The sequence below is a fragment of the Solea senegalensis genome, unplaced genomic scaffold (assembly GCF_019176455.1).
Source record: "Solea senegalensis isolate Sse05_10M unplaced genomic scaffold, IFAPA_SoseM_1 scf7180000013854, whole genome shotgun sequence".
Classification (NCBI taxonomy): Eukaryota; Metazoa; Chordata; class Actinopteri; order Pleuronectiformes; family Soleidae; genus Solea; species Solea senegalensis.
Window position 1 is genome coordinate 38080 of NW_025320906.1, and position 20494 is coordinate 58573.

Genomic DNA, 20494 nt, shown 5'->3' on the forward strand with positions numbered 1-20494 from the left:
GTTTGGAACAGTAAAGCCCTGGGTCAGGCTTGGGTTTACAGTACTTTTACTTGGTAGGCGGGGTGTGCGCTGTGCCTGATGGCCACGCCAGTGAGATACGTAGTGTTACATGACAACAACAATGGAGGACATCCTTTTTTTGCTCACTTTGTATGAGAATAGACTGAAGAAACACCGGCTGAGTGACGCTTTTCTGTCACTGACTTTCGTGGGTCGAGCTCCACCCGTACCGTATTACTCCCCCAGGGGAAGGGTACAGAGAGAGGTAATGGTTGGGACCGGTTACTTTGGTACTATTCCACTCGGTGGAAACACACCACGTTTTGGTTTACACCAGGCTCTGATTGGCTTCTTACTGTCAAGAAGTGAACACACTGTTTTGCTATTGGAGCTCAGTCTGCACAATAACATGTTCTAACAACTGGTCTTTCCATTAGCAATGGCTCTATGTTAACAATAAATACAAATTACTAATGCTAAAGACTGACCAAGGATTAGGAATGTTCTAAAATGAGCGTAAAAATGCAGCTGAATCAAGTTGCAACAGTTATCAAGACTTTAATAGAAGACACTGATTAAACAGTGTCAGCGTTTCACTGCTGACACAGAGACACTGAACCGAACCACACCCTAAAGCCAGGGTACAGTAGGTCAGAGAATTTGAAGTTGAAGGTGTAAAGGTGGATAGGTGAGCCGTCAGAGACTCTGTGGAAAGACAAGATACCAGCGAGACAGTCCACATACACTCCTACTCTGTGAGAGATGGAGGGCGAGCGGATGCGTGTCTCTTTGTTGTCGTGCCACACGGAGTAAAAGTCGTCACAGCAGCTCAGACACCAGGACTGATCATTTCCTCCAAACCTGCAGGCTTTCCTGTATCCTTTCTTTCTGATTCCTCTCAGGGTCACTGCTACGTCGACTCGTCCGTACCACTCAACCTCCCAGTAACAGCGACCGCTCAGACCATTTCTACACAACAGCTGACAGAAGACGTCGAACCTCTCTGGATCGTCGATGTATGGCCGTGGCTTGGTCACCAGATCCACCTTCCTGTGGCAGTCGGACAGTCTGAGGTTTTTATGCGCTGATTTCGGGTCCAGTGTGAGTTCACAGGAAACTGGTGCAGGGAAAAAAAAGCAGTTTTTCATCAAACATAATGCTGTCTGGTGATGTTGCCTACCTTGGATTCGGGAGCCGGTCCAAATAACCTCAGATCTGACCACCTTTCATCCACTTTAACCAACATAAACTGAAATTGTTTTTCTTAACCTTACCAAAGAATCAATGTCAACCTCAGCTCAGGGTGTTGAGATTGTGGCCAAATCTCCAACCATCATCTATGTTTAGCAACCTTAGAGTTCTGTCACTGAACCTTCCCTGACATCTGCCAGAATCAGACCTCATGGTCATACCCTGTCATTTCATCATCAGTTCCTTAATCCTTCTTTCAGCCAACGACTGCAGATCAGCCTCTGCTTGTCCAGGTACTTCTCAAACAGCAACTTGTCAACCCCAGCGCATCTGCTACCTCTACCACAGGCTAAGCTTCCAGCTTAAATTATTGCATTAAAGAGACTTTTATGCTGAGAGATTTCCATAGTTCAGGCGGCAAAGCATCTCAGGAATGATGGGAGTGTTTCACAAATCGTTATATAAGTAATAAAGTATAGAAGTTGTTGCTGATGCTTTCTAATATCTGAAACACCTTCACTCTGACATCACAGGAGTTCTTACCAGCAACCCCTTACTGGCTAAAGATGATTGGTGATTAACGTTGTACTGTTTAACATAAGGACTGTCTAAAGAACTTTGGAGGTTTCTGTCAGAACTGAAGAAGCTTCTTCAATAACAAGTGAAACTTAACTCAATAAAGTCCACTTGTCCATATCTACTCTCCAGAAGATACTGGATATCTGAGATTCTTCACACACATGATGTCACATCCTTCTTTATTCTATCTATGTCAGCACAGTCAGATGTTTGACTTATATCTCCTTCACATCTTTCTTTGACCTTGTGACCTTTTCCATCCAGCTCAAGAAAAGATAGTTTGGAAAGAATGTATGTTATATTTCTTTGGACTAATCCGATTCAACCATTCTTACCAAAACAACAATTCAGCCCTGGATTTATTAAAGGCTTTGCTAAGTAACTCACAAGGCTGATTTGTCCTGACTCTACCAATGTCCAATTCAACAACAGAGAGCTTTAAACCAACATCCAGGTGAAATTATGTCTACTCGATCAGTTAGGAAGAGAAGCAGCCAATTCTGTCATCCAACCAGGCCACAAACAACAGGATTTGTTGAGCCGCATTTTGTAATAACGGTGCATTTTGTAATAAACGTCCAAAATGTAATAACTTTTTTTGTAATACATTTTGCCGCATTATGTAATAAGTTATTACATTTTGAGAAGATTATTACAAAATGCACTTGCAACTTTTTTATTCTCCAGGAAATGTAATAACATGGTGTATTATGTAATAATACCTATTGTTGTTTGTTAAACAATGAATTTATACAAGAGTGACTTTTTGTTGTTTTTTATGCAATTTATGTAGCCCAATAAATCTATGTATGACAGAACACGTTTTGAATTATATAGGCCAATAACTTATGGCCAAATTCAAAGCTCTACATGGTCTGTCACTCAGCCAGGGAGGGGAGGGCGGGCTGTAATCTGATTGGCTGCTGCATCAGTTCTACAAAGATCATGCACTCATGACAGCCAACAGAGTTCAACATGATGCCAGGTATGAAAAAACTGTGTCAAATATTATCTGTGTAATTGAATATATGGAAGTATAAAGACATTTTGCAGTTGATCTAAAGTTATGTAGATGTTTTGCCCTGGATAAGAAATTATATGACTGAATTTAAACCTGCATTGTCCAAGTTATGCTCACTGCATTAAAAACAGTTTGTAAAGTAAAACTGAAATCTATGCCTCTAAGTACATATTAAAAGTTAATAACTTTTAATGACCGACAGGTAATAACACATTTGAAGGAAAACTGTGCATGTGCAAAACTACACCCACCCACACACACACACACACAATAGTACACTGCTCAAAAAATAAAGTGATCATTTAAACAACACATCCCAGATCACAATGAATGTCATAATATGCAAATTAGATTGGTAAATTTAGTCCCATCACAAACTTAGGGTTGTGGTTAAGGTTTATCTCATTTACAGCATAATTTTATCTCTTATCAGTTTCAAGTTACAGCCTTTTGGAAAATTAATATTAATATTTCATACATTTTTGGAATATCTTTGGCGGCGAAAGGGTTAACACAGTCATAAATAGTAAGCATCGAAATAGCTATTAAAAGGCTAAAAATGTTATAACAGGTGTGAAAACAATAAATTTGTTAAAACCTTGTTTTTCAGTATTCCTACAAAAGCAGCGTCCTCTTTAATGATAGCATCCTTTATTGAGACAAATCTAGGGCTATAACGTAAGATCAACATTCATAAAGCAATTTGAATTACTGTGATGCCGCAGGTGGTGGTGGGTTATCAAAATTGTAATAATTAAAATACCTTCTTAAATATTAATTCAAGATAAAATATTTTAGTACTTGAAATGAAATTCCACAAATAAAATAAAAGTGCAAAAAAAAAAAAAAGGCACAAAATGCAGTTTAGTTTTGGGAGTTAAACATTTTGTCATTAAACCAAAGCCTTGGGTTGGACGTCGTTGGAAAGCACACAATTAGTGTACAAAGGTTGTACAAAGCAGCAGGGCGCTTTGGTGGTGTGGCATTAAAACTCAAGGAGCTGTTTGGGAAACATTCCAAGTGGTTTATGGCTTGGCTGGTAATTAGACATATTAGACATGGACAATTTGAAATTACGGATATATTTTGGAAATAGAAATTTTGTTGTTTGTTTAGCCTTTTGAGGCAATTTCATATTTGTTTAAAGTTAATCTTAGTGGAGAAATTTGCTGGTCATAGCAGCTCTCTAAACAAGCAGAAGACACTTACGTTGTTTAAGGTAGAACTTATATTCATTGGTTCATTATTATTTTAAATTGGCCGCAAGCCTGCATGTGTTGGTTGCATTTATTGTTGTTGAAAGGTTCTATAAATGCATAAATAAAGCTGTTCTTTACCTATTCATCAGCGTTTCTATTTTGTATGTGCATATGTTAATGTTTACGAATGGATTAAATTTTGATACCCAGAGTTTCTGTATTATAAGAAGCATAATAAGGTTTGTTGGATGTTTATAACTATTCTTGATGTGGTTTTGGTATCCAATAAAAAAAATCTGGAATTTACAGAATATTCTCTGTTAATGCAACCTTAGAATAGTGTACTGATAGTAATTGAAAAGTACTGCTACTAGGCTAATACAGTGATACTAATAATAGGCCTAACTTTTACAAATACTTTAAAGTAAAATAAAATACAATTAACAACCAAATAAACAATGCTCTAGAATTGTTATTACGTAATGCACCATGTTATTACATTTCCTAGAGAATAAAAAAGTTGCAAGTGCATTTTGTAATAATCTTTTCAAAATGTAATAACTTATTACATGATGCGGCAAAATGTATTACAAAATGCGTTGGGGCAGTTTATTACAAAATGCGGCAGTTTATTACAAAATGAAATGAAAAAGTTATTACATTTTGGACGTTTATTACAAAATTCACCGTTATTACAAAATGCGGCTCAACAGGGTTTCTGATCCAAATAAGGATTATTGTGGTTGTTTCTGTCTTTGGACAGTAGCCACAATGATAGCATTAGCTGCAAACCATATATTGTTTATTTCCTTATCTACTGTATGTATGATTGTGGCTCTCTGAGTTTATGATGTGTTGGAGTCTTTGAGTAAATATTAAACTTACATTTCCTCACACCAGGAGTTAACCTCCGCTCTCCACAGTTGTCCAGCCTGGAGGAGGAAACACAGTCAGACCAGCGAATCGATTTCAATCATGGAATCAGGTGAATTTAACCCTTTTTTGCACATTTTGCACTTTAGGTTAGTGTAACTTTGAGGAACTTTGAAATAGCAAATGTTGTCCACCCATACTTAAGAGTGTCCAGTCTCCAGTTTATGTCGGCAAGTCCAGCAGACAAGAGCTTCACTCCTGAATCCCACAGGTTGTTGTTGCTCAGGTCCAGGTCTTTGAGATGGGAGGGGTTCTTGCTGAGAGCTGAGGCCAGAGAGACGCAGCCTTCGTCTGTGATCAGACAACCTGACAGACTAAACACAAATCATGTTCTTATCACACAAGAGAGTCGTGCGTGTGGAAATATATTTTAATGACATTGCTGAATACTAGGAGATGATGAATCTCAAAGATTTGTGCTTTTATTATTTTTGGATACAGTGGCTGTGTCATCACCTGAGAGTCTCCAACAAACAGTAAGGACTCTGCAATCCATGTGACAGCAGCTTCACTCCTGAATCCTGCAGGTGGTTGTCACTCAGATCCAGGTGTCTCAGACTAGAGGACTCAGAGCTGAGGACTAAGGACAGAGCTTCACAACTTCTCTCTGAGAGGTTACAGTCCCTCAACCTGAGGTAGGATGAAGAAAAAACAACAACAAAACATTTCAATATCCTCTTGCAAATGCACATATTGTGTATTTATGCTTGGTATTGACATCATTCCACCTACACAGCTTTGTTGGAGGCTTTGACCGCCGGCAGCAGCCTCAGAAGAGCCTCCTCTGAAGCGGAGTATTTTCTCAGGTCAAACTCTTCCAGATCTTTCCCTGATGACAGTAAGATGAAGAGCAGAGCTGACCACTGAGCAGGAGACAGTGTCCTCGAAGCAAGATATCCAGATCTCAGGAACCTTTGGATCTCTTCTGTTAGAGAATGGTCTTTAAGTTCATTCAGGCAGTAGAACAGGTTGATGCTTTTCTCTGAAGACCAGTTTTCCTTCATCTTCTCATTAATGAAGTCAATTGTTTGCTGCTTGTTAGTTAAGCTACTTCCTGTGTGTTTCAACAGGCTTCGTAGAAGAGTCTGGTTGGTTTCCAATGAAAGACCCAGGAGGAAGCGGAGGAACAGGTCCAGATGTCCATTTGGACTTTTCATGGCCTTTTCCACAGCACTGTGGTGCAGATGACTTAGTTTAAGTTGATCTTGAAAGACCCTGGGTAAACGTGATGCTGCTTGTGGTTGTGACATCAGATTTCTTCCAGAGGTGATGAAGGTCAGATGAACATGAAGAGCAGCTAGAAACTCCTGAACACTCAGATGGACAAAGCAGAAGACCTTGTCCTGGTACAGGCCTCTCTCCTCTTTAAAGATTTGAGTGAAGACTCTTGAGTAAACTGAAGCTGCTGTGATATCGATGCCACACTCTGTCAAGTCTGATTCATAGAAGATCAGGTTTCCTTTCTGCAGCTGCTCAAAAGCCAGTTTCCCCAGAGACTCAATCATCTTCCTCTTTTCTTGCCTTAACCGTCTACGGTGATTGACCTTCTTCGCTTTGGACTGCACCACCAGGAAGTGGATGTACATCTCAGTCAGGGTCTTGGGCAGTTCTCCTCCATCTCTGGTTTTCAACATGTTCTCCAGAACTGTTGCAGTGATCCAGCAGAAGACTGGGATGTGGCACATGATGTGGAGGCTTCGTGATGTCTGGATGTGGGAGATGATCCTCCTGGCCTGCTCCTCCTCCCTGAACCTCTTCCTGAAGTAGTCCTCCTTCTGTGGGTCCGTGAACCCTCTGACCTCTGTCACCATGTCCACACAGTCGGGAGGGATCTGATTGGCTGCTGCAGGTCGCGTGGTTATCCAGAGGCGAGCAGAGGGAAGCAGTTTCCCCCTGATGAGGTTTGTCAGTAGCACGTCCACTGAGGTGGACGCTGTGACGTCAGTCAGGATCTCAGTGTTGTGGAAGTCCAGAGGAAGTCGACACTCGTCCAGACCATCAAAGATGAAGACCACCTTAAAGTCTTCAAACCTGCAGATTCCTGCTTCTTTGGTTTCAGTGAAGAAGTGATGGATGAGTTCCACCAAACTGAACTTCTTCTCTTTCAGCACATTCAGCTCTCTGAAGGTGAAGGGAAACATGAACTGTACGTCCTGGTTGCTTTTGTCTTCAGCCCAGTCCAGAGTGAACTTCTGTGTTAACACTGTTTTCCCAATGCCAGCCACGCCCTTTGTCATCACTCTTCTGATTGGTCCGTCTCTTCCAGCTGAGGTTTTAAAGATGTCTTGTGGTTTATAAGAAGCTGTTTCAAACTGTTTGACATCATATTCATGAATGTCCTCGTTAGTCCCTCCCTTTGCGATGTAGAGCTCCATATAGATCGGATTCAGTAGGGTCTGGTTTCCTGTTGTACTAATTCCCTTCAATGCACTCTGAAACGTATTCTTTAATGTGGACTTCATTTTTCGCTGGCACACCGCAGCTCTCGTTCCTGGACAAACAAAAAATCTAATCAGTGATGTAACAGCCAGTAAAACTGTTCATTTTAATGTGGGACAAACTGAACCCGCACTGGAACCTAGGTTACTGGGCCATTTCATGTACTGATCCAAATTATAATCTTGAAGCTGATGGTCAGACCTGAGATTAACCTCGTAAGAAGACTTCCACCTGGTTGTTCACTGCGAGCAGGAGGACATACTTTGTGTAATAAGGACATGTTTAATTGAGAAAAATGTTTGGGTAAAACCTTCTTTCTAAAGTCTCTTACTGTTTTTTAGAGAGTTAGCCAGATCATCCATCCCCATTCTCCTCAGAAAGTGCAGTGTGATCTTCAGAAAGGCCTTTCTGCACCTCCTCCTCTGATCTTCGCCATCACTGTAGATCATGCCTTCATCCTCACAGTGGCTCTCCAAGTACATGAATTCTGGGCAGTCGGGACTGAGAGCCCTCTGGAATCTCGCCAGCTGGCTTTTCATAAACTTTGAGATGTTTTCCTCCAGCCGCTGAAGAAAAGGCATACATATATACATACGACACATTCAATCGAGCTCCCGTAGCTGACGTCACACTGATGTTGGATAGCCAGAGACAGGCTAACAGGCTAACGGGAGAACATTTTAAGACAGTGGAAGTGAATCACTGCTATGAAATGTGAAACTCACGGCGAGCAGAAGAAGACAGCGTGATGGGAACAAACATAAGCAACTGATTTAAACCACGGACTCAGACTAGATTTACCAAGATCTAGTCTGCACAGCAACGTTAACACAACAACAACGCTATCTTTAGCCGGTACACGCCAGAGTTCAATGATTGCGTCCATTTGTTTCCCTCCACGGGGTTTTAGTAAACTTTCAGTGACTCCGTGGAGTAAAATGAAGCAGGGGTGGAATGGCCATCGGGAGTACCGGGAGATTTCCCAGTGGGCCAATCGATTTTGGGCCAGTTGAGGGACGGACGTTTTTTTTAAAAATTATTATTTTGCTGCACCTTGTCTTGAAAACTACACAGTGTGGGCTCGGGAGAGTTATCGTAGTTACGGAGACAAGGCGCAGGAGCTGCAAACAAAGATAAACACAGCGCTCAGCTGCAGACACAACGCAACGGAGAGATGACGTGACGATTGATTGTCAAGAATACCTGGCTCAATGGCCCTATGAGAGGCTACAGAGGCCCAGGAGTATTGACCATTTAAGCCCTGTTTTATACTTTCATCTCATACTTTCACACTAAATTGCAGATCTACATGCTTACAACTCACATGTTGCAATGTGATGTGTTTTGAGTATGTAGATCTGCTATGTTCACACTTTTTGATAATTTCAAACTATAATGAAATCTCCCAAATCAGGTCACAAAAGTAAAAGTGTTTAAAGTGTCAACATCTTTTTTAGTGCCAACAGTTCAATTTTGTTCATGAAGGACATTGATCTAACAACTTTAATAATAAAGTATATGCTACATATGTATGCTTTACAGTCAGTTTTTATGGTTTATTGTCCTTTTTAATAGTTTCACATTATATACAATAGTTAAAATGAATAAAACACTTATTAACTACTGTTACAATAATTTACAAAAAGTCTTTGTCCATTTTTCAGATCATTATACTATTGTTTTCCATACTTTAGTCAATTAGCCAACATTGTGATTGCATGCAGACTCATTTTTTGCATGTAATCTTGTTCAAACTTAACCTATTCCACACGACTCAGATTTGTGATTGGCAGCAGGCAGCTGTGTGATAATGAGTGATAAACACTCTTGAATGTGAAATCCTTTCTCCAGTACCCTTCTTATTAAGAGCAGGTACAGTAAGCATTTATTCAAGGCTCCAGAATATAAAGGGATATTGCTCAGAATAGTGGTGTTATTAAGGGCTTGCATGTTTGTATGTACATCAGTGGGGCGAGTTGGCACAGTATCTACGCGCGGATTATATTGAACCAGTCTGGACCAAAAAGTCCAGGGCCAAATTTTTTATCCAGTCCACCCCTGAAATGAAGAGACGTTAATCAGGAAGTTGAAGATGTCAGGATACTTCAGCTCTGGAATAATGTAACCTACAACTGTTCACAAACTCATAAAAAGCACAGGTCAGATATATTCAAGCTGTCACGTTTTGGATATATCTCGACTGTCCACCATTTAGAAAAAGGTGTTTCATGTGAGTATTACAGCCAATTTTGTGTCCATAGTTGTGTTTGATTGGCGTTATTTTAGAGAAGCAGCTGTGCCTGTTTATGTGCTCACCGTAAATATGGAGTTGAGATCTTTCTGTTTCCACTGAGCGCTGAAATACTCCGGAATCTCCTGATAAAGTCTGTGGAGAAAACATTAACGATCAACGAGGACTGAACCGAAAGTTGAGTTTTAACTATACACACTAGCTAATAGAGAGATACAGCGCCACCTACAGGGGCAGAGTCACACGTGCACGGTATCCAGTAGGTTGTCGGTCTTTGTTGGACTACGACCTTAGCACGATTGAACTGCACATGTATTGTGTCATGTGTCATGTGTGTTTACAGGCGAGTGCATACAACTGGGGACTTCTCACCTGGGGCTAATGCTAAGCTAAAGTACCCTCATGCTAATGTGCGACCAACAGTCTGAGTCATGAAACATGCAAAATGTTTTCACTTAAAAAATGTCCTCACCAAAATGTCCTCACTTTGACAAAATGTCCTCACCAAAATGTCCCTACTTTGACAAAATGTCCTCACCAAAATGTCCTCACACAAAATGTCCTCACCAAAAATGTCCTCAAAAAAAATGTCCTCAAAAAATGTCCCTCACTTTGACAAAATGTCTCACCAAAATGTCCCTCACTTTGACAAAATGTCCTCACCAAAAATGTCCTCACTTTGACAAAATGTCCTCACCAAAAATGTCCTCACTACTTTGACAAAATGTCCCTCACCAAAATATGTCCTCACTTTGACAAAATGTCCTCACCAAAAAATGTCCTCACTTTGACAAAATGTCCTCACCAAAAAATGTCCTCACTTTGACAAAATGTCCTCACGAAAAAAATGTCCTCACTTTGACAAAATGTCCTCTCTTTAAACTTCTTTCTTACTCTTCATCATCCAGGCGTCCGTCCTCGCAGAAGTTTGGACGCTGCGTGGATCCTTCAGGTGTGTCGTAAATGTTGTCGATACTGAGAGAAACGAAACATTTAAAGTGATATTTCAATGTTGACGTTTTAGTGAGAGAAAAACATTTGAAAATTAAAAAACATTTTAATTGTGGCTTCATTCCATCAGTTTCTGTCTTCACTAAACCTTCACTGTCTCCTTCATGTGTTTGTTGTTGTTCTTCCTCTCCAGTTCTGCTGTGGCAGCGCAACAGTGCCACACACAGGCCTGAAGGTGTACCACAGCATTTAGTCTTTCACAAAGAAAAAGATCATTTCACTGCGTTCTGTTTCCGTGTGGATCAGAACTAAATGGAATGCGGCCACACTCGTGCTTTGACAAACGCTTTTACCTTTTATGGTCATCATGACAGCGCCCGTCGTCGTTTATGGTGTGTTGATACGCCGATCCCTCGTTCTTCACAGGCGGCAAAGCTGCGTCGTCAATTTCATAAAAACTAATTTAAAAAAACAAAACAAAAAACAGAAAGAACAATTTCACACCACAAAAAAAGACATTTTAATTTTAAATTCAGTAACATATCGAATATATATCAAATATAAAAATAAACACCGCACAATACATTACAATGAATTTATACATTGTTGTCATGTTGTTATTGTCTGCTACGTTTTACACTCTATAAATTTCATCATCGTCGCCATCGTCATCTTCTTCATCGCATTCTTCGTCTTCTTCATCGTATTCTTCATCGTCGACGAGCGTGTGCTCGTACACGGATCCTTGGCTCGTTCCTGACGTTAACAGCTTTTCTTTCTCGTACATGTCATAAATACTGAAGACAAAGGACAGTTTCAGTTAAAACGTGAGTATAAATCATTATTTAAATATAAATATATACACAAAAACAATGCGTTTATGGAGCAACCATAAGAATAAATGTGGAAATGTCCAGAATTAAACACTAACTGTCAGCGTTTTCCCTCATTTTCTTCTGTACTTGTTTTTTTGTCGTTATTTGTAAAGTGTTACACATGAACGTCATGTGTTAGATTTTCAATTTAAAAGAATATACTATATTTTTTGCGTTCCTGATTTTCAATGGTGTATTTTTTATCGTTTGTATTTCCACCTTTATTTTCTTATTCTTTCACGGGTTTGCGTCTTTTAAAGGTCATAATAGACGACCTTTTACCTTCCGTCGTCTTCATCGTCGTCGTTGCTTTCGTACACGGATCGTTCGCTCTTCACAGACGCTGAGGAGACTTTTGTCTCGTAAACGTCATCGATAATGTCAGTATAAATCATTATTTCACTATGGAATAAAACAAAAACATTTCTATGTTTTTATGATAAGTAAATTATAAATATGTACATTTCTTATTAGGAGCAAATCAACATACAGGACCTTAAAACATGTCTGTAAAGGTTTTACCTTCGGTCGTCGTCACTTTCGAGCGTGTGCTCGTACACGGATCCTTCGCTCTTCACACGCGCTGAAGAGTCCGTCACGTAAACGTCATCAAGTCTTAAAAAATAAACACAAAACACAAGAAAACTATCAGAAAATGATCATTTATGAAAAAATACCTTTTCCAGTGGAGAGTCTCAGCAGTGCCATCAAACATTAACCTTGGAACTTTAAGTAGATTTTGGAACTTTAAGTAAATTTTGGAACTTTAAGTAGATTTTGGAACTTTAAGTAGATTGTGTCTGTCCATGGTTTTACCTTCCATTGTCGTGGTCTTGTGCGTCATTTTCGAGCGTAAATACGTACACACATGCTTCGCTGTTCACAGACACTAAAGAATCTTTTCTTCCACCAACGTCGTAAATACTGATGAAAAAAAGACACAAACTTTAAATTGATATCACGTCACAAATATAAACCTTTGTTTTTACTGTAGAGGAGCAAAGAAATGCTAAATCTGATTAAAGTGACGGTGAAGACAAAGAGGAATCAACAAAATATTAATGGACCCAAATGGAAAGCGGCCACTTTTACTGGGTTTTTTTTTGTTTTTTTTACTTTAAGTCAAAATGTCTGCTGTGAAAAATAAATCTGTGATATTTTTACCTTCTGTCGCCGGCACTGGCGTCATCTTTGTCGTCGTCATGGCTACGTACGAGACTGTCTACGGTCTGACTGAGTTCTGCCCCCTGCTGGTGAATCCTGAGAGCAACACAAACCGACGACAAACCATCGCGACTCAAATCTCAACGTAAATTGCAAATTTGTGAGTCATGTCATTTACAGCTGTCTCTGTAACAGCTGACTAAACAAATCATTTTATTAAAACTTCAGTTTATACGAGTTATTTAAAACCGTGGTTCCCAAAGTCTGGTTCAGGTCCCACAGATGGGTCATGGGAGATTTTTCTTTTGGGTCCTAAAACAAAGTTTTCAACCTTTAATTTAAGATTTATGTGTCTATGATTTATGATTTAAATAAAACCTTAAATAACTAATGACACAGTTTTTCTCAGATCTTGTCAGTTTGTAATTCAGAATGATGATAACACACGATTTATGTTGTGATTTGGGTCATGGTAGTTTGCCATCATTAAAAAGTGGATCCACACGTAGAAAGTTTGGGAAACACCTGCTGCCCATCAGTGGGTCCCGCCCCAGGGTTTGTGAACCACCATGTATAAAAATGATGTTACTGAAGCTCATAAAATGGACGTTTTATTGCTCTGATCAGTTAGTTTCTGAGCTGTCAGTGAACTCATCACACGTCATCAAAGGAAATCTTACTTGTGGTCGGCTGACTGCTGCATGTGATCATTGTGTTCAAAAAACGCCTTGAGTCTCTGAACAGACCCTAAACCCAGGTCAGGTCCAGGTCCAGGTCCAGAGTCTGGTCTAGAACACACACACACACACACACAGCTGTGAGAGTGAGTGAAGTGATGAAATTGCTGAGTCATGGTCAAATCTTCGCTTCACCTCTGAGTCATGGTGGTTTTAGGGGGCAGGGCTCATCCAGGACAGAGAGGGGGTCTCTGTCCTTGATCTGGGTCAGAGCAGAGCGCCACCTGCTGGGAGATCATCACTCATCCATGACAACAACAGAGGTAGAAAAACCAAGAACTGATTGAACGTCTAACTCAACCGGGGCCACACTTAATAATCTGGGGGCCCTAAGCAACAAAAGCGTTTGGGGGCCACAGTTTGAAACACAAACTCCCATTAAATATTATTTCAGAATTTTACAAAATTTTGATTTCAGAGAAAAGCAGTGGAGCGCCCTCTCCCCGGCCAAACCTGAACCTCACTTCTTCTGTGGGTTCTAACCTGAACCTCACGCCTTCTGTGGGTTCTAACCTTAATCTCACTCCTTCTGTGGGTTATAACCTTAATCTCACTCCTTCTGTGGGTTCTAATCTAAACTTCACTCCTTCTGTGGGTTCTAACCTGAACCCTCACTATTTCTGTGGGTTCTAACCTGAACCCTCACTCCTTCTGTGTGTTCTTACCTTTAACTTCAACCCTTCTGTGAGTTCTAACCTGAACCCCACTCCTACTGGGTTTAACCTTAACCTCACTCTTCTGTGGGTTCTAACCTTAACACCTTCCTTCTGTGGGTTCTAACCTCACCCTTTGTGGGTTCTAACAACTTATTCCTTTGGTTATAACCTGAACCTCACTTCTGTGGGTTATAACCTAACCTCACTCCTTCTATGGGTTCTAACCCCTTAATATCCTCCTTCTGTGGGTTCTAACCTGAACCTCACCCTTCTGTGTGGTTATAACCTTAACATCCTCTTCAGGGTTATAACCTTAACATCCCTCCTTCTGTGGGTTCTAACCTGAACCTCACTCCTTCTGATGGTTCTAACCTTAATCTCACTCCTTCTGTGGGTTATAACATTAACCTCACTCCTTCTGTGAGTTATAACCTTAACCTCATAACCAGCATCAGACCCCATTTGTGTGATAGCTCATGCTGGCCGCTTGTATTCACAATATCATTCTTTCGGTCATTACCCAAAGCTCATGACAAAGCATAGGTGAGGGTTGGAGTGTAGATTGAACGGTAAAGCGAGAGATTTAACCATTGGGCTCAGCTCCCTCTTCACCACAACAGACCAGTTGAGCGTCCGCATCACCGCAGACACTGCCCTGATCCGCCTGTCCATCTCCTGCTCCATCCTTCCCTCACTCGTGAACAAGACATCGTGATACGCTGTGCCAATCTCAGCTGACATAGGGCAAAAGGCAGAGTCTCACCATGGACAGTTCGCCAGTCCATCACAGGGACACACAGAGAGACAAACACTCTCATACCTACAGAGTGTCCAGTTTACCTAATCCCCATGTTGCATGTTTTATATATATGTATATGTATGTATAAAAATAAACAGAATTGACAATGAAAAAAGCTGTTAATCATTAGCGTTAGCGTTGCACTGATTGTTCAGTTGTAAAGTTTTATGATGCGACAGGAAAATAAAACAAAGGCTTTTCCCAGAAGATCATCAAATTTGTGTAAATTTATCATCATAATAGAAAACGTTCACTGTAATTTTACAAACTATCGTTTTGTTCATTAACACGTAGACGTTTAACGACACATCGGTTCGATACGGACACACCCACTGAGAGCAGGAGGACATACAGACATGACTTACCTTCTGACGGTGAAATCAAGGTTCAGTTACTCGAAGTGAAAGCTTTGTTGTTTTTAATCATGTGTTGTTTTTCAGTTTTCCTCTCGTCTTTATTCTGAGGTGTTTCCTGAAGACGTCTGATAAGAAATCCACTCTGACCTGTGGAACTCAACTCTGTATAGCACTTGTGGTCAAACATTAACAGCATCTCCACACTGGGCCTCACCTCTGCTCTGGCCTGAGCAGACCTCCAGGTGTCGCCCTCACATCATTATCTAACCTTCCTTGGGTTCCTTAACCTCACACCTTCTGTGGGTTCTAACCTTAACTTCACTCCTTCTGTTAGTTCTAACCTGAACCTCACTTCTTCCCTGGGTTCTAACCTTAACTTCACTCCTTCTGTTGGTTCTAACCTGAACCTCACTTCTTCCCTGGGTTCTAACCTTAACTTCACTCCTTCTGTTGGTTCTAACGTTAACTTCACTTTTTCTGTGGGTTCTAAACTTAACCTCACTTGTTCTGTGGGTTCTAACGTTAACTTCACTTCTTCTGTTGGTTCTAACCTTAACCTCACTTATTCTGTGGGTTCTAACCTTAACCTCACTTCTTCTGTGGGTTCTAACCTTAACCCAGAAGCCTCAGCACAGTTCTTTCCCATCACTAGATACGATCTGATTCTGTTAATATTTGACTCCAGGTGATGAGTGTAAAGTTCAGATCAGAGCAGTAATTTGATCACATTCATCACATTTACTTCAGATGACACTTTAGAGAACTTTGGTCTGTGGTTTGTTTCCTGTTCAGCAGCAGAGTCACTTCACAGACATTCAACAGCTTCATGACGATTATTTCTCACCATCAGAAGGTAAGGGAACTAAAATCATCTCATCACACATGTGAAAAAGAAATGCACTGAAAATGAAAAAGTTGTAACTTTTTGTCGACGTGATGTTTTTACTGTGAAGCTTCATGAATCTCACGTCACTGACTCTGTTGTTCAGTGACTAAAATGTTTGGAAATCACTGGTTTAGAGGACATTTTGGAGAAAGAACTTCTGCTGGACTGAAGATCTGATAGTGACTGATAAGTTTATGTTTCCAGTGAAAACAGATTACAGCCATTGTAGCTGAAAAAAAAGATTTGATTTGATAGATTTAAGAAACTAGTTAAATTAAATGTTTATTCTCAATAGTCACAATTAACGACATCTCTTCAAAGTCCAGATGTTTAACATACATATGTATCTATCTATTGGGCAGCTTCTTACCTGACCACCAGAGGGCGGGCTCTTCTGTTAAACCAGTGGACTCACCTGCAGTGAAGGGCTGTAAAGTGTGATGCAAACAGCGTCTTGAGTGAGTTGTGAGTCGAGCTGTGACGTTCACGAACGAGTCAAATCTTTTTAACGGCTCTTTGAAATGAACCAGTAACTGAGTGACTGACAGTCCATTATTAGCATAAACCAATGGGCTGTGCCGATTGTTCAGTCAACCAATGAGGGTCATGTCGGCCAATTCTGTAGTTAAAAAAAGTCTTCTTGCTGACCGGCCCACATTAGGTCAATGTGGTCCACCCATGTTAGCAGAACTTGTAATGAGCGAGTTTTATTCTCCCAGCAGGTGGCGCTCTGCTATGAATCAGATCAAGGACAGTGAAGAGGAAGCTCCGCCCTCTAAAACCACTCTGTGTGAGGAACATGAGGGTCAGAGGTGAGATGAGGATCTCATGGATCATGTGACTCGTCTCCATGTCACAGCTCAGTGTTTTATTTACACATCCTGTGTTGTAGGAGGATCCATCAACAGAGACCAGACTCTGCCGGACCTGGACCTGGACCTGGACCCAGCTGTGTGTCCATGAAGAGTGACTGGTCCATGTATGAACCTTTGAACTTCAAACAAGAACAGAGGTCAGATGATAGAGGATGGAGGTCTTCACAGGTCAACAACTCAAATGATCCACCATGTAGCACCAGAGACACCTAATATTTGAGAATTCAGACCCAGACCCATGCAGACCCAAGACATTCTCGACCCTAGTCCCAAACAGACCCGTCCCCATTTAATCTCAGATCTGGACCCATGTAAAAATAAGAAATGTTGAATAATTGTGGAACATTCCTGGCTCACATGCTTGGGTTTGGGTAAAGTGATCTGACTGAAGATGTAGAAGTCTTAAATGTGTTAATCAGACAGAATCAGAATCAGAATCAGAAGAGCTTTATTGCCAAGTACGATTTGCACATACAAGGAATTTGTTCTGGTGTCATTGGCGCATAACAAGCATACAACATTTTTTAAAAGTGAACAGTAAACGTATATATACACAGTATATAAATGTTTTTAAAGATGAAAAAGAGCACTACAGAAAGAGCAGACAGAGCTGACAGACAGACAGACAGACGACTTTATTGATCCCTTTGGGAGGTTCCCTCGGGGAAATTAACAGCTCCAACATCAACACACAGCACTGTTAAGATTAGAGTCACCCTTTACAGGAGACTGGAAAGAGAAACACCCCAGGTACCGAACACCATAAAATATAGAATAGAATAAAATAAGCTAAAAATAAAGATAAAATAAAAATCTAGATCTTTAAAGAGGAGAGGGGCCTGTACCAGGACAAGGTCTTCTGCTTTGTCCATCTGAGTGTTCAGGAGTTTCTGGCTGCTCTTCATGTTCATCTGACCTCCATCACCTCTGGAACAAATCTGTTGTCAGAAGAACCAACAACGAGCCAGTGGTCCAGACCATTTAGAAAAAAACGCCAGCGCTCCATACAAACAAACAAACCTGAACTGAATCATCTGCACCAGAGTGCTGTGGACGAGGCCTTACTGAGTCCAAATGGACACCTGGACTTGTCCCTCCGCTTCCTCCTGGGTCTTTCACTGGAGACCAATCAGAAGGTCTTAAGAGGTCTACTGACACAAACAGGAAGTGGTTCAAAGACCAATCAGAAAACAGTTGAGTACATCAAGAAGAAGATCAGTGAGAATCTGTCAGCAGAGAGAAGCATCAACCTGTTCCACTGTCTGAATGAACTGAACCATCGTTCTCTTGTGGAGGAGATCCAAGAGTCCCTCACATCAGGACGCCTGTCCACAAAGACACTGTCTCCTGCTCAGTGGTCAGCTCTGGTCTTCATCTTACTGTCTACAGGAAAAGATCTGGAAGAGTTTGACCTGAAGAAATACTCTGCTTCAGAGGAGGCTCTTCTGAAGCTGCTGCCGGTGGTCAAAGCCTCCAACAAAGCTCTGTACGTGGATCAGTATATAAATATTAATAAGACATATTCTAAAGAGCACAAGACAAACATGTTTAACCTTTTGTTTGTCACTGTTTTCTACCTCAGACTGAGTGGCTGTAACCTCTCAGAGAGAAGCTGTGACGCTCTGTCCTCAGTCCTCAGCTCTGTGTCCTCTAGTCTGAGACACGTGGACCTGTGTAACAACAGGCTGCAGGATTCAGGAGTGAAGCTGCTGTGTGATGGACTGAAGAGTCCTCACTGTTCTCTAGGGAGCGCCACAGCGGATCATCTGCCTGATTGTTCTTGTTTGACAATAAACATAAAAACTAGATAAAAACATCTAACAGCTACAATCAAGTTGTTCCTGATAGAAAAAATGTTGCTCCACACTTTTTAGACTCTTGTGCACTTTGATAGTAGGTGACTGTAATTTTACATTTAATATCACGTTACATACCAGTTACATATTGTGGCGACCCCTGGTGTCACCAAGTGTCTGGTGTTTGTTTTGTGCCTGGGGGTTTAATTGGTGTCAACTGGGAACCCCTTGGTCGGTGCTCCCAGGCCTATATAATCAAGGACCTGTTGCCCATTCGGCCCTTTCTGCTGCTTCTGTTTGGAATGGTTTGAGTTGTCCTGAGTTGTTGTTTGCTTTGTTTTAATTTGTTGTTTTTTCCTTTGCAGGCACGCTGCCAGTGGGGCGAGATCTGCAGCGTGGCCTCATGTTATATTGTTTTGTATACAACATACACACACATTACCCCTCATGTACACCTTACACTACTGATTACATTGATATTCACACTCTATATTAACAGTATTTAGTTGGTCTTCACATTATTTCATTTTTGTTCAATAAATTACTCTTTGTTATTCTTTCAAGATGTGTATTTCTCATATTTGTCATGTCTCAAGAGCCAGGGTGTGACAAATGTGTGGTGTTTGTTTGGTTAAATCTCATTTAGTTTGCTGATTTGGTGTTTGGTTTACAAGCTGTTCTAGTTTTTTTGGGAGATACACCTTGTGTTTTAGTAGTTTTTGTGGAAGTGTTGTTTTTGGCCTAGGGTCAGATTTCAGGGTGCTGAACAGAAGGTATGTGTTACTGACTGGATACTTGGTGTGTGAGTTTTCCCCCGTTAGGCTGTATGGCGTTTCCCCTTTGGCACTCGTCTGTAGTGTTGTGGGCAAACGGGGTTGAGAGCGGTTGTCTCGGGAGCACAGCTTTGGTCCCGGAGAGGTTGCCTATTACGGGTAGCCTTATCCGCGCTATGGTATTCAGTGTCATAAGTACCCGCAGCAGTCCCCACATGAAGACTAGGGTTGAGTTTTAGCAAGCTTGGGTTAGACAGTTTGGGGGAAATACTTTATGGGTAACTTTCACCTCAAACTTATTTGATTGGTTAACACGTTGCATTCTGTTAAGTACCTCTAAACTGCTATGGCTTCAGTTGAAGAGTTTGTGAAGGCACCTACAGAGGAGTTTGTAAAAAGCTGTAAGAAGGAGCAGTTAATACAGATCGCTGCCCACTATGGCTTTAGTATTGATGGTAAGAAAAATAAGGGGGAGATTTTAGCTGTGGTTTTGTCTTCATTGTATGAAGAAGGGGTTTTGGTTAAAGGAGATGTCTTTATACTTCCATATATTCAATTACACAGATAATATTTGACACAGTTTTTTCATACCTGGCATCATGTTGAACTCTGTTGGCTGTCTCAATTAAGCATGCAAGCAGTGCATGATCTTTGTAGAACTGATGCAGCAGCCAATCAGATTACAGCCCGCCCTCCCCTCCCTGGCGGAGTGACAGACCATGTAGAGCTTTGAATTTGGCCACAAGTTATTGGCCTATATAATTCAAAACGTGTTCTGTCATACATAGATTTATTGGGCTACATAGCTCTAAGGGAAATTGCATAAAAAACAACAAAAAGTCACTCTTGTATAAATTCATTGTTTAACAAACAACAATAATAGTTATTATTACATAATGCACCATGTTATTACATTTCCTAGAGAATAAAAAAGTTGCAAGTGCATTTTGTAATAATCTTCTCAAAATGTAATAACTTATTACATAATGCGGCAAAATGTATTACAAAATGCG

At 40.8% G+C, this 20494-nt stretch overlaps 3 protein-coding genes and 1 long non-coding RNA gene across 8 annotated transcripts in view; 2 read left to right on the top strand and 2 right to left on the bottom strand.

The window, feature by feature from the left end:
• The window catches only part of LOC122760640 (NACHT, LRR and PYD domains-containing protein 3-like), a 50640-nt gene extending 37097 nt beyond the window's left edge, over positions 1 to 13543 (bottom strand). The window contains exons 1-2 of the mRNA XM_044015772.1: positions 13476 to 13543; positions 13284 to 13391 (exon numbers count right to left, since the gene is read on the bottom strand). Coding sequence (XP_043871707.1) covers positions 13284 to 13391; positions 13476 to 13486 — 119 coding nt within the window. The 5' untranslated portion in view covers positions 13487 to 13543. The remainder of the gene's footprint in view (positions 1 to 13283; positions 13392 to 13475) is intronic.
• Positions 33 to 9812, bottom strand: LOC122760639 (protein NLRC3-like). The gene is made up of 7 exons (XM_044015771.1): positions 9679 to 9812; positions 7694 to 7928; positions 5656 to 7414; positions 5380 to 5553; positions 5064 to 5237; positions 4876 to 4922; positions 33 to 1117 (listed from the first exon to the last, which is right to left on the bottom strand). The coding sequence occupies exons 2-7, from the start codon at positions 7899 to 7901 to the stop codon at positions 594 to 596; spliced, it is 2886 nt and encodes a 961-aa protein (XP_043871706.1). The 5' UTR covers positions 7902 to 7928; positions 9679 to 9812; the 3' UTR covers positions 33 to 593.
• A 2383-nt stretch (positions 13544 to 15926) lies between the features above and the next one.
• Positions 15927 to 17051, top strand: LOC122760641. 5 transcript variants are annotated; one of them, XR_006358454.1, is made up of 4 exons: positions 15927 to 16004; positions 16400 to 16495; positions 16757 to 16849; positions 16930 to 17051. It is a non-coding gene; the product is annotated as an uncharacterized LOC122760641 (long non-coding RNA). The 5 variants fall into 5 exon arrangements; XR_006358456.1 differs by lacking the exon at positions 15927 to 16004 and having other exon boundaries at positions 16386 to 16502; XR_006358457.1 differs by lacking the exon at positions 15927 to 16004 and having other exon boundaries at positions 16386 to 16502; positions 16760 to 16849.
• Positions 17052 to 17064: 13 nt separating this feature from the next.
• On the top strand, positions 17065 to 18636 carry LOC122760642 (NLR family CARD domain-containing protein 3-like; the record flags this gene model as incomplete). The annotated part of the gene is made up of 3 exons (XM_044015773.1): positions 17065 to 17070; positions 17731 to 18398; positions 18495 to 18636. Coding segments are annotated over exons 1-3 (816 nt in total), but the record flags the coding sequence as incomplete, so codon positions are not given.
• Positions 18637 to 20494: the final 1858 nt, after the last annotated feature.